Below are 11610 nucleotides of genomic sequence, written 5' to 3' on the forward strand. Positions count from 1 at the left end.
GATGTTTCAGTCAGACGCAGCAGAATGAGGAAATGTTTGTTGGTTTGGGCCGGACTCTGGGTCCGATGCGACCAGCACCCGGTTCTGACCCGCAGTGTTTTCTTTCAATGGTTCCACCTAAACGATTCTGGTCCAAAGCTTGCTTCATCCCTCTGACTTAATACACGGAAAGTTCCTGAATTATGAATATGATTAATCTGCCCCATGATGTCGACCCGGCCCGTGATCTGACCTCCGGTCCCGTCGGCGCGGATTGAAGAGCAGCGGGGAAAAACAGGACCCGAGGGAAACGACACAAACATGAACATTATTCAAAAAGAAAATAACAGTTAAGGGGTTTACTGCAAAATATTTAATTATATCAGTGTCAACAGATGCTAACCCTGAATCAGACTGAAAAGACCAGACCAGTATTAGCTTCATGCTAACCACAGCAGTATTAGCTTCATGCTAACCACAGCAGTATTAGCTTCATGCTAACCACAGCAGTATTAGCTTCATGCTAACCACAGCAACAGAAGTGTCATACAAACCCAGTAAAATTCACACCTGATTAAAACAGCTGCAGCTGAACAAAGCAATATGGAAGCTAATGCTAATGAAACAGAGGCTGTAGCTAAGTGGCCATCTGGCAAACTTTATCATCAAGACAACCCAAAACTTCCCTCATTTTCTATGGCAGGGTGAATTTCTGAATAACCCAGATAATTCCAGCGATGCTGATTGGCCAAATGTTTATTGTTTCCCTAGCAACCAGACATGATTGGCTGGTTGGCTTCCCTTCTGCATCATTATCTGACAGGAAATTCATAGTTAATGAGAATCAGTTGGTGGAAATTTGTAAATTTTTTCCATGTAAAATATTAATTTTCTGTTTAGAAACAGAAACAAAGAGAAAGAGGCGATGAGGGGAGGACAAATGGAGCAGATGACCTTTACTTTCACTTCCATTCTTCTCTGAATGGATGAAAATAAAACACAACCTTCCCTCTCTTCTTTCAGATACATTTATGTTTGCAGATCCAAACTTTATGAGCTAATCTCTCTATTATGGGATGTTATTTCTGACTGGAGCTGCGGATGGAATCAAGTTGAGTTTTTCCCTGACCTCTGACCCCTTCCTGTCCACAGTAACCTGCTATCCAACCCGTACCTGTGCGACTGCCACCTGGCCTGGCTGGGCCAGTGGCTGAAGAAGACCCGGGTGGTGAGCGGGAACCCGCGCTGCCAGAGGCCCGGCTTCCTGAAGGAGATCCCCATCCAGGACGTAGCCACACCCGACTTCACCTGCGACGGTCAGACACCAGGCATGCTAATGCTAATGATGCTAAAGCTGCTAATGTTAATGTTGCTAATTATGAGAATGATGTTCATGCGAATGATGTTAATTGTGCAAATGCTATTGATGTTAATGATGCTAATGCTAATGATGCTGCTACCCTGAAACACTTCAGGGAGGAAACCTGAACTTTTCTCATTAAATGGTATGAAGGTCAAACATGAAGTGAAAATTTAAAGTTTCCAAGAATCTCCAGAGACAAAAAACTTTTAAGAGCCGAAAATCTGATCCAACCAAACATCCATCTGTCCCCGTCTCTGCTTGTCAGCTTTTGTTGTTTGATGAATTTCAAATCAGAAATACTTTATTGGCCTCAAAGGGAAATTAAATGTTGTAAATGATTTTTCTTCAGCGTTCTTGTAGAAGGTGAAACTTTTCTAACTTCCTGTTTCCGTTTCCAGAAAATGGTTTTGGAGATTTTTTGGTCGGTTCCTGTAGAAACCAGAGCTTTTCTCAGACCTTTTCATAAATCCGTCCCACCTTGAGCCCTTAAATCAGCCCAGCCTAATGTCCAACCTTAAATCCATTGAATCCCTCTAAAATAAAACGTATTGCCATGAAGGAGGAGCGCGGTAAATCCTTAATGCAAGGTGAAAATAAGGCGTTTTGTTTGACCTTTGTTTCATGGCTCAGGTCGTAGAAATCACAGATCTGGATCAGCAGCAACATGAAATCGATTGTTCTCTGGCTCCGAACCAACAGTCAGAGGTCTGAAGACAAACACACGGTGTGCTCCACACACACACACACGCGCGCGCGTGCACCCCTACACACACACTGGGTCTATTTTTAGCAAGCTGAAACGGCCGTTAAGGTGTCCAGATGCAGCTGGGGGAACGGTAAAGTTAATTAAATTTGTGAGAAGATATTTGGCGCACATTGAGATGTTAGTTCAATTAACGTAGCGTGAGTCAGCCGCAGGCGGCAGCTGCCCCGGTCTCCGGAGCGCCGCGCTGCAGATCAGACTCGCGTTCACAGACGGCGCCCTCGTCGGCCGGAAGCGCTCATTTCTCCCACATTTAGAGATCAGCTTGACTATAAAACCACGACGACAAAACGGCCGGAGGGAGCAACGAATGCAGAACGACGACATGAGGAGCAGGGCTGAAACGATTAATCGCGATTAATCGTTTAGATTGATCATCAACTGATTTAGTAATCAATTAATTGTTAACGGGAATCCAAACGGATCAGAGCAGTAGAATCAAAACTGAACAAAATATATAAATATTAAAACAAAACATGACTTTATCTGTAGAAGATGCATCCGAATGACCAGACATCCACTGAAGGAATCCTGGTTTTTAATTTTAGGAAATCAAATTAAATCACTTCCTTTTAAAAATGTTCATCCTATTAATCATCAGAATAATCAATTACTCAATTAATAATTGATTATTAATTCGACAGAACAATTATTCTGTTCTGTCAGAATAATTGACAGAACAATGATTTATTCTGACGATTAATCAATTTATAGTCAGAATATCCTGACAAATAGTCGATTAGTCATCAGAATAATTGATAAAAATATAGATTATTCTGATGTTTAATCAATAAATCAGCATAACTGATAGAATAGTATATTTTTCTGATGAATAATCGATTAATCACCAGAATAATTGATAGATTAATGGATTGCTGGAGGCTGCAGGCCTGTGAGGAGCGATGTTTGTCCTGAGTGTCTCATTCAGATTATGGCGTTTCAAACACAACATGGAGGCCGTCAGCTTTCCGTTTTTAGATTACACATAAACTCCAGTTCCAGTCGTGTTGTGATTGGCCCGGCTTGCAGCTCTCATTATCCTTCATTGTGGTTTTCACTGGGCTGTTTTACGTTCGGGACGGCGGTTGGGCGACTCGCGTTCTCCACCAGAGCCGTGCTGCCGACCGAACGCCAAGAGCAACAGCAGCTTTCATCTCTGAGCCTTTTATCAGAGGCTGAGTGATGTGATTGCAATCAGCCTGTTTGTGTGAATGAGTATCATTACAACCACAACGTCTTAAAAAGCAAATGTGCCGTACGCGACAGAGAATTTATCAAACTACAGCGGCTCCTTCCGTTTGTCTGGAGCAGCTGTGCTTCAGTTAGCTTCAGTTAGCTTCAGTTAGCTTCAGTTAGCTTCACAGACACAGACATTAATTACTACTTCAAATGTTAATTAGTGACATTAATTAATAACTTAAATGAGTTATAGAACATTTAACCTTCATCTGCAGATGTACAGACAATAAAAGCACCTGGTCCTGATGCAGCAGGACACCGAGAGTTTTACACCCGTCACCAACACACACACACACACACACCTAGACACACATACAAACAGACATACACACACACAGACACACAAACCATCAGAAACTGCAAACGTGCTTTATGGACATGAAAACACCTGAAGTGTCACAGGATTTGCCCCATTTCTTCAGATTTAGACCCACAATAAACACATTATATTTAAATAAGAGACAGAAGCTGCATTTCCATTATAAATGTATAATATAAATATAAATTTGTCAATATTCTCCTAATGTAACTGCAGTGTTTCCATTAAAAAAGAAACACAATTAAAATCACATGTGAATAAGTTTGTTCACATGAGTCATTAGAAAACATGCAGCTCCATCACCCTCCAGCCACTTTTGGTTTATTTTGAGAAATAAACCAAAAACTACCTCATCCTTTTTATCAAAAAACAAAAAAAATTCAAAATTGTTTTCATTAAGCACATTTTTTTTCTTCAAGATGTCAAATTGTGAATCTATATGTGAAAATGCAGCTGTTTGTTTGGGAAGGGAGGTTCTGCTGTGTCGACCCGTTTTACTCTAACAGAACCAATCAGGCTCAGTTAAATAGGACCTCATCCAGCAGTGACACAAATATTTATATAGATCTATTTTTTAAAGAGCTGCTGTGTTTTTCCTTCTGATTTTAAGATTTGGATTAAAAAAATTTTCTTTTAAATTTAGTTTGGAAACATTAATTTATTTAAAATGTAAACTTTCCGTCAGAGGAACATCTAGTCACCACAGGTTGCAGTTTTTCCTGTAGCTGGCTGCAGATATGAGCCAGATAAATGCTGTTTCTTCATGATGTCATTAATAATTCCTCACTAATATAACATTTTTCCAGTTTCAGGTTTAGACTCGGAGCTGTGGACCGGTGGATCTGTTTTCCTCTCACTGGTCTCCTCTCTCTGTCCAGGTGCCGAGGAAAATGGCTGCCTTCCTGCGTCTGGTTGCCCTGACGTCTGCACATGCTCAGACGGAGTGGTGCGCTGCAGCAACCGCGGCCTGCACGCGCTGCCCAAGGGCATCCCCAAGGACACCACGGAGCTGTGAGTGGGCTGGAGCAGATGTGTTTTCAGTAAACCGGAGTCGGGTCTGGAAACCTGCAGCAGTAATCATGAGTTATTGCTCTGAGGCAGAACCAGAACCACGCAGCAGCAGAGAGCGGCTGTGAAATGGGCCGGGGCTGCTGGGTCAATAGCAGTGATTAGGTATTGATCAGCCTGGAGAAGACACTCCATCATTCTGTCCACATGACCTACTTCTGACCTGAGGAGGATCAGCATGATTCAGGAAACCATGTCTGATGGTTTCACCAAGAATAACTTGAGAAGAATAACATTTTATTTCTGATTGCTTGGTGACGTTTAAATTTGGAAAACTATCAGAGACTCGACTTTGAGACTCGAGCCGAGTCCAAAAAATGACTTCAGACTTGATTATTTTTGGTTAACTGCCAGGACAGTTATTAATGACAGTTATGAACTGTTATTTACCATTATAAACCGTTATCAACCATTATGAATCGCTAAGCTATTAACCGTTAACAGTTATTAACTGTCAAACGTTAAAAGTTACCAACCATTATGAACAGTTAATAACTGTTAATAACCGTCACAAACCGTTATTAACAGTTATAAACCGTTATTAACGTTTATGGAGGTTCTGAAGCCAGCAGGTTGTGAAGTCGGTCCATGTAGAGCAGAAATGATCCCAGCTTGTTTCCTGTCAGGTACCTGGAGGGGAACCAGCTGTCGTCGGTTCCGAAGGAGCTGGCCGCCCTGAAGCAGCTCTCCCTGGTGTATGTAACGCCCTCCATCCCACCTCAGCATGCTGCTAGGCTCACTGGCCCCCCCTGCTGGCTGGTTCCTGACTCTACTGTGTTTGTTGACAGGGATTTGAGCAACAACAGCATCAGCACAGTGGCTCCCTTCACCTTCAGCAACATGACCCAGCTGGCCACGCTGTAAGTTACCAGGTTACCTGTAGGATCAGGCTGAACTTAGACCAACACTGACTGGCCAACCTGCTGAGAATTTAATTTTCTGGTGACATTTTTGATTTTTATGTCGTATTCAATAGAAACAACTTCCTGAACTTTGCTGTTGCTTTTTAAATCCAGGCCTAAACACATTCATATCTCTTGCCATTATAACCACATGAGATTATGAGATTATTATGAGATTATGACATTTCATGCAACAGACCAACATTAAACTTGGTTTTACAATTATTCATTTTCAGCCCCTTTTCTCTGATTCCCCTAAAGGAAATCCAGCCGGCCTTCAGATGTTCTTATTCCTGAGAAAATAGTCAGTTTTGTTTGTTTCCTTCAGCATCCTGAGCTACAACCAGATCCGCTGCATCCCGCTCCACGCCTTCGACGGACTGCGCTCGCTGCGCCTGCTGTGAGTCACACCTGGAGGGAATAGATCGTAATAGAATAGAAACAGCCTTCATTGTCCTGCAAAAGGGAAATTCAGGTTTAATAGCAGCTTCAGGTATAAAGGTTCACACAGTGTTAAAAAGAATATAGAAATAAATAATATTAACAATAATAGTAATAATTTAACATACAACACTGTAAGAGAAAAAACTGAGCAGTTTTTGTAAACATTTGAACTCACGATCCAAATGACGTGCAGCTGATTTCCACCAGCATCATGTTAGTTAGGCAGAAACTCACAGAAATACGTTTGTTTTCTGGGCTTCATTCCCAAAGCCAGGATGTTTGTTCATTTATAAATGTTTCAAACTGAAGATTTATTTAACAATGTAATTAGTTCACCAACTAAATATTTAGTTCACACTAAAGTTTTAGCTCTATGCTAAATGTTTAGCTCTGAGTTTGCTAAATAATAAGCTAGCTCTGAGCTAACTCCATTTGGAGCTGTGACATGTATAAATGTATCAGTATGTTAATCATGTGACATTTAAAACGAATGTCAGTTTTTTTCTGTTATGACAAACTAAATAACCCAAACATTTTTTTCTTTTAGTTTTATCCCATATTTAAAAAATCTCCAAAATGAGCATGTTTATTAAACATAAACAGATGATTTACAATACGTCATATCAGCGCAGAATAACAGCAGGAATGTTAATTTTGCAGCTTAGAGCGTCTCTGATGCTGGAGCAGGTGGAGGTGCGTCCGTCCCTCCTCCACCCGGGTCAGACGTGATGGATCGGCGCTCGGCCGCGCTCGCGCTCCGTCATCCATCCGGTTGTCCGCCCTCCATCTCAGAAACTCGCTGACCCCCCACACCTCGGCTACAGACACAAACCGCTGCGCTTTCTCACACAACTTACCAAATTATTAGATTTTTATATTTCCCATTTGACATTTGAGTAATAAATATGCATGTATCTATAATTCAAGTTAAATCTGGATTTTATCACATTATCTCTGCATAAAAGCATTTTTGTGTTTGCATCATTTGTTCTGCAGCTGATGCTGAGTTTTTTACTTGGTGTCAGACTTTTACTACGGAATTAAAATGTTGATGGCCAATAACACTAATTAGCCACAGCTAACCAAAAAGTTAGATTTACTAGCCACTAATTTTCTAAACAAGAATCTTAGCTACGCTAGTGCTAAACCAGGGGTGGAGATTAGCTTTGGCCACTGACCAAATGTGGGTTAAAGTATGAAGTTGCTTGTAAATTGGAGCAACGCACGGCCACTGTGGTGGGTTGACAGTTCGAACAGAAAAAAGAGCAAAAAGCTGCATTCAGTTTGAACTGCTGTCCAGGGGAGGGCTGACCGTCTAAAGTACAGACTGATGCAGGGCTCCGCCCCCCGGAGGCGGCCATGTTTGTGGCTCCGCCCCCCGGAGGCAGCCATGTTTGTGGCTCCGCCCCCCGGAGGCAGCCATGTTTGTGGCCTTTCCTATCGACTGCATCTCACGAAGCATTTCAACGTGGAAAAGTTTACCCCACATTTTTTTATTCTTTCATGCTTCCTTCCTTTCATTTTAGTTGATGTTGCCGTGGGGACTGATCCCTCTCTGCCCCCGCATAGCAACTGGTTGTCAGGCAGTCATCACTTTCACTTCCTCATTACCCAGAACCCCCTGTGGGCGAGGCTAGTGCAGGGCTGTTAGACCTCTTTACACAAACACACAGCAACACTTAAAGACATTAGAAACACACATGGAGCAGGCTGACCTTCATGCGCGCGTGCACACCCACACACACACACACACACACACACACACACACAGAGCTCTGCTGGTGCCGGTTTGATAGCTGTCCCTGCGGTCCGATGGAACGTGAAGCAGTTTGCAGCAGGAAGCCTCAGATGGACACAGAGACATTCTGCTGTCCTCACAGACAAAACTTTCATAAAGCACACATGCACACACAAACACACACATGAATACACACACACATCCTCACTAATAAATCTCTGTTTGTAGAGATGCAGGTTTTAATTGGTGGCCATTTTCTCTTCTATCAAGATGGCCGTCTGCTGTTCAATAACACAAAGGCATAAATTCTTCATATTTTATCATTTTGTGTCAACTGTATTAAATACCAATAAATTTAACAGAAAATTGTTAAATTGTAACAATTTTCTGTAACAATAATTAGAAAAACTTATTTTCTAATACGTTTATTAGAAAATAATAAACTTATTTTCTATAAGTTCATTATTAAACTTATAGAAAATGGAATAGTAAAATAATGAATGATTATTTCGCTATAACAACATGACCAGCAGGTCTGACTGATCATGTCTCCATTCCTGCCTCTTGTCTTCAGGACTCTCCATGGAAACGACCTTTCAACCATCCCTGAAGGCGCGTTCGGCCACCTCAGCTCCCTGTCCCACCTGTAGGTGTTGCTCTGTGTGTGTGTGTGTGTGTGTGTGACCTGGTCCTGACGGTGTGTTTGCTGCGCAGGGCCCTCGGCGCCAACCCGCTGTATTGTAACTGCGACCTGCGCTGGCTGTCTCAGTGGGTCAAGGCCGGCTTTAAGGAACCTGGTAACCAATCAGCTGTCAGCACACTTGCAGCTGTGGTGCAGTGTCCGAAGCTGACCAGTTGTGGCGCTGTTGTTGCAGGCATTGCTCGCTGTGCCGGACCTGCAGACATGGCCGACAGGCTGCTGCTCACCACGCCGCTCAACAGGTTCCAGTGTAAAGGTGAGGTGTTGGCAAAAAATTGTAAAAATCTACGTACTTCCTCACCGTGTCGGATAAAAGCTTTCATGTCGTCTGCAGTTCAAAAACAGGGAAGTGGAAGCAGACCAGTGGGAGAAAAACATTTCTGCATAAAACACGCTCATAAACTTCTGACCAATCGCAGAGCTTGTAGCTTAGCTCCGCCCATTAGCAGCATTCCCAAATTTCCCAATCTTTGTTTTCCAAACCTTGAATTCAGTAAAAACCAAAACGACTCCAAATGTTTTCCGTTAACAAAGATGAGGCTGGTTTTGTTACTTTCTCTGTTTTGGTTCTTTCAGCTCATGCATACGTTCTAGTATCGTCTCCATGGTGACAACAACTTCCTGTGTAGTGACAAAATGGAGGACAACTCCGACGGCGTATTAGGTCCATTGTAGATTGAAAACAAGAAAAGGAGGAGTAAACTTCTGCCAAGGAAAGGCTGAAGTTTTGAGATTAATCTCATAAATTGTCTAGAAAGAAATGGAAAATTAATTTTTTTCTAGAAAATTTCTGAGCTTTTTGCCAGAAATGTACTCGGTTAGTTCTTCGATCGATAAATATGACTGGACTGGAAAGTGCCTGTTAGCAGCTATGGCTAAACTACAGCTAGCTGGTTAGCTGAAATGCCTAGCCAGTTAGCCAATATAGCTAGATTTTAGCCACTAAAGCTAGACTGTTAGCCACCTATTAGCCGCTAGCTATAGCGGCAAACAGATGGCTTGCTGCCATAGCCAGTGTTGCGCTCCTGCAGAGTCCTGTCGACAGAATCAGACTGTTCTGATGGTTGATCAGTAGGAATCTCACTAAATTGTTTGTGTCGCTCTTATCTAATTTTATAATTTCTATAAACTGTGGCTAAAATGAAAGCGCAGACATCTGCTGACGTAAAATATGTATTTTTCTCTAGATAGAAAATGTACAACTTTATTCCAGATGTTTCCAGGGTTAAAGATGTTGATGAGTTTAACTGAAGCGGGATACGTTCCTCTTCCCATTCGCTGAACAGATGGAGCGTTTTCCCGTTTCGTCCGGTTGCAGCTCTGATCCTCCTCTTCCTCTTCCCCTAACATCCAGGTCCTGTGGACATCAGCCTGATGTCGAAGTGCGCCCCCTGCCTGTCGGCTCCCTGCAGGAACAACGGCACCTGCGTCTCCGGCGCTACAGGCTCCTACCACTGCGCCTGTCCGTTCGGGTTCAAGGTGAGAAACTGTTAGCCTGTTAGCTGACAGCTCTCGCTCTCTGTTGGGACAAAACGTTATGAAGTTCATGAACTCAGATTATTGAGGTTCCACTGACGGATTCTAATCAGCTTCAAGTTTTGGTCAAAACAAAATGCAAATTACTGACAGAAAACTATTTTTACATCAACAAGGATCCAATAATAAACTCCAGTAAAATATTTAGTCCATGACAGTCAAACATTCATAATCCAACATAATCTGCTAATTCTGGGTTTCCTTCACATGCGTCTGTTTCTCTCAAAGTTTTCATCCTAACTTCTGTTCACTCATGTTTCTTTGTAAGCTTTTTGCTCAAAAATGTTGGAATTTGAATTATTATTTCTGAATAATTTAAGATGTTTAATGACAATTTCTTTAAGTTTCACTTGGTTGCTGATAATTTCCTGATGATTTCTGGTAAATTCTGGCGGTTTGATGTTTTTCAGAGCAGAATGATTATCCAAATACATTTTTGTTTAAAAAAACACACAGAATTTTTTACCATTCCAACGGATCTGTGCAGCGTTACAGTTTTATTCCTGTAACTTTCTACAGTTTCATGTTTAATGTGATGTTAGGTTTTACTAATATCTGTACTATAAAGTTTCCTAATTTAATTTGTGACAATGATGTCATTACAGGGACAAAATCTAAAGTTTGAAACTTTCAGATTAAAAGCTTTAATCTCTTCTTATATTATTGAGGAATTAGGTTCAACCTTATCAATTGATCTAAATATGACACATCAACTGCACTTGACCTTTCAAAATAAAGCTCACAGATCCTCTGCATAAAGGAGTCTCTGTCCTTTGCAGGGCGGATTCAAGCAAAAGACAAAGTGACTGTAGATCCATAAAGAATCATATTAACTGATTAATATGAACTTTCAGAATAAGAGTTAATCCAACATAGTTTAGAAAACAGTATTTTTCCTTTTTCTCTCAGGACTAAAACTGTAATGAAAGTGGATGTTTGATTTTCAAAATAAATTGCACATTTTTTAAAATGTGCAGCTTCTGCTTCATGACGACTCATGAATTTAACTGAACTCATGTTTTCCAGACTGAATGTTCAAATCCAAACTCTGCGCATGTTTTCTTTGATAGTCCAGAGAATATTTTCTTTATCTCTGTGATTTATGGCCTCGTTAATCTTTGTTATGAGTTTCATCGGCTGCCTGAGCTTCTGGACCAGCACCAAGCACTTTATCAGACCTGAAACCTTTATTAGCCTTTCTGGAAGACGTTACAGTCTGAACTCAGAACGTTGGAGTCACAGCAGGGGGCGACAGCAGAGAGGAAAAACTGAATTAAAACAGGACGAAACCAGAACCAGAACCTGGACCAGAACCACAAAACAAAGACGTGATTAAAGATCATGTAGACGGAAAATATGGGATTCTGAATGAAGAAGTGGAGGAAGCTGCTGCTAATGCCACTTCCTGTCTCTCTCCTCCCCTGTCCCCCCGTCCTGCTCGTCCCCCTCTCTCCCTCCCCATCCTTCCTGTCTCTCAGGGTCAGGACTGTGAGGTGCCAATCAACGCCTGCATCAGCTTCCCATGTCATAACGGAGGAACCTGCCACATCCCACCTGGA

The 11610-nt window shown here is 41.8% G+C and overlaps 1 protein-coding gene across 1 annotated transcript in view; it reads left to right on the forward strand.

The window, feature by feature from the left end:
• Positions 1–1117: 1117 nt before the first annotated feature.
• LOC106936338 (slit homolog 3 protein-like) overlaps positions 1118–11610 on the forward strand; it is a gene marked incomplete at its 5' end in the record, with an annotated part of 25748 nt that continues 15255 nt past the window's right edge. The window contains 10 exons of the mRNA XM_015017258.1: positions 1118–1295; positions 4542–4674; positions 5358–5426; positions 5520–5591; positions 5962–6033; positions 8390–8461; positions 8530–8612; positions 8691–8771; positions 9870–9994; positions 11530–11610. The exon at positions 11530–11610 is cut by the window's right edge and continues 13 nt beyond it. Coding sequence (XP_014872744.1) covers positions 1118–1295; positions 4542–4674; positions 5358–5426; positions 5520–5591; positions 5962–6033; positions 8390–8461; positions 8530–8612; positions 8691–8771; positions 9870–9994; positions 11530–11610 — 966 coding nt within the window. The remainder of the gene's footprint in view (positions 1296–4541; positions 4675–5357; positions 5427–5519; positions 5592–5961; positions 6034–8389; positions 8462–8529; positions 8613–8690; positions 8772–9869; positions 9995–11529) is intronic.

The sequence above is a fragment of the Poecilia latipinna genome, unplaced genomic scaffold, assembly GCF_001443285.1.
Source record: "Poecilia latipinna isolate Pla-1442-1.1 unplaced genomic scaffold, P_latipinna-1.0 Scaffold2121, whole genome shotgun sequence".
NCBI lineage: Eukaryota > Metazoa > Chordata > Actinopteri > Cyprinodontiformes > Poeciliidae > Poecilia > Poecilia latipinna.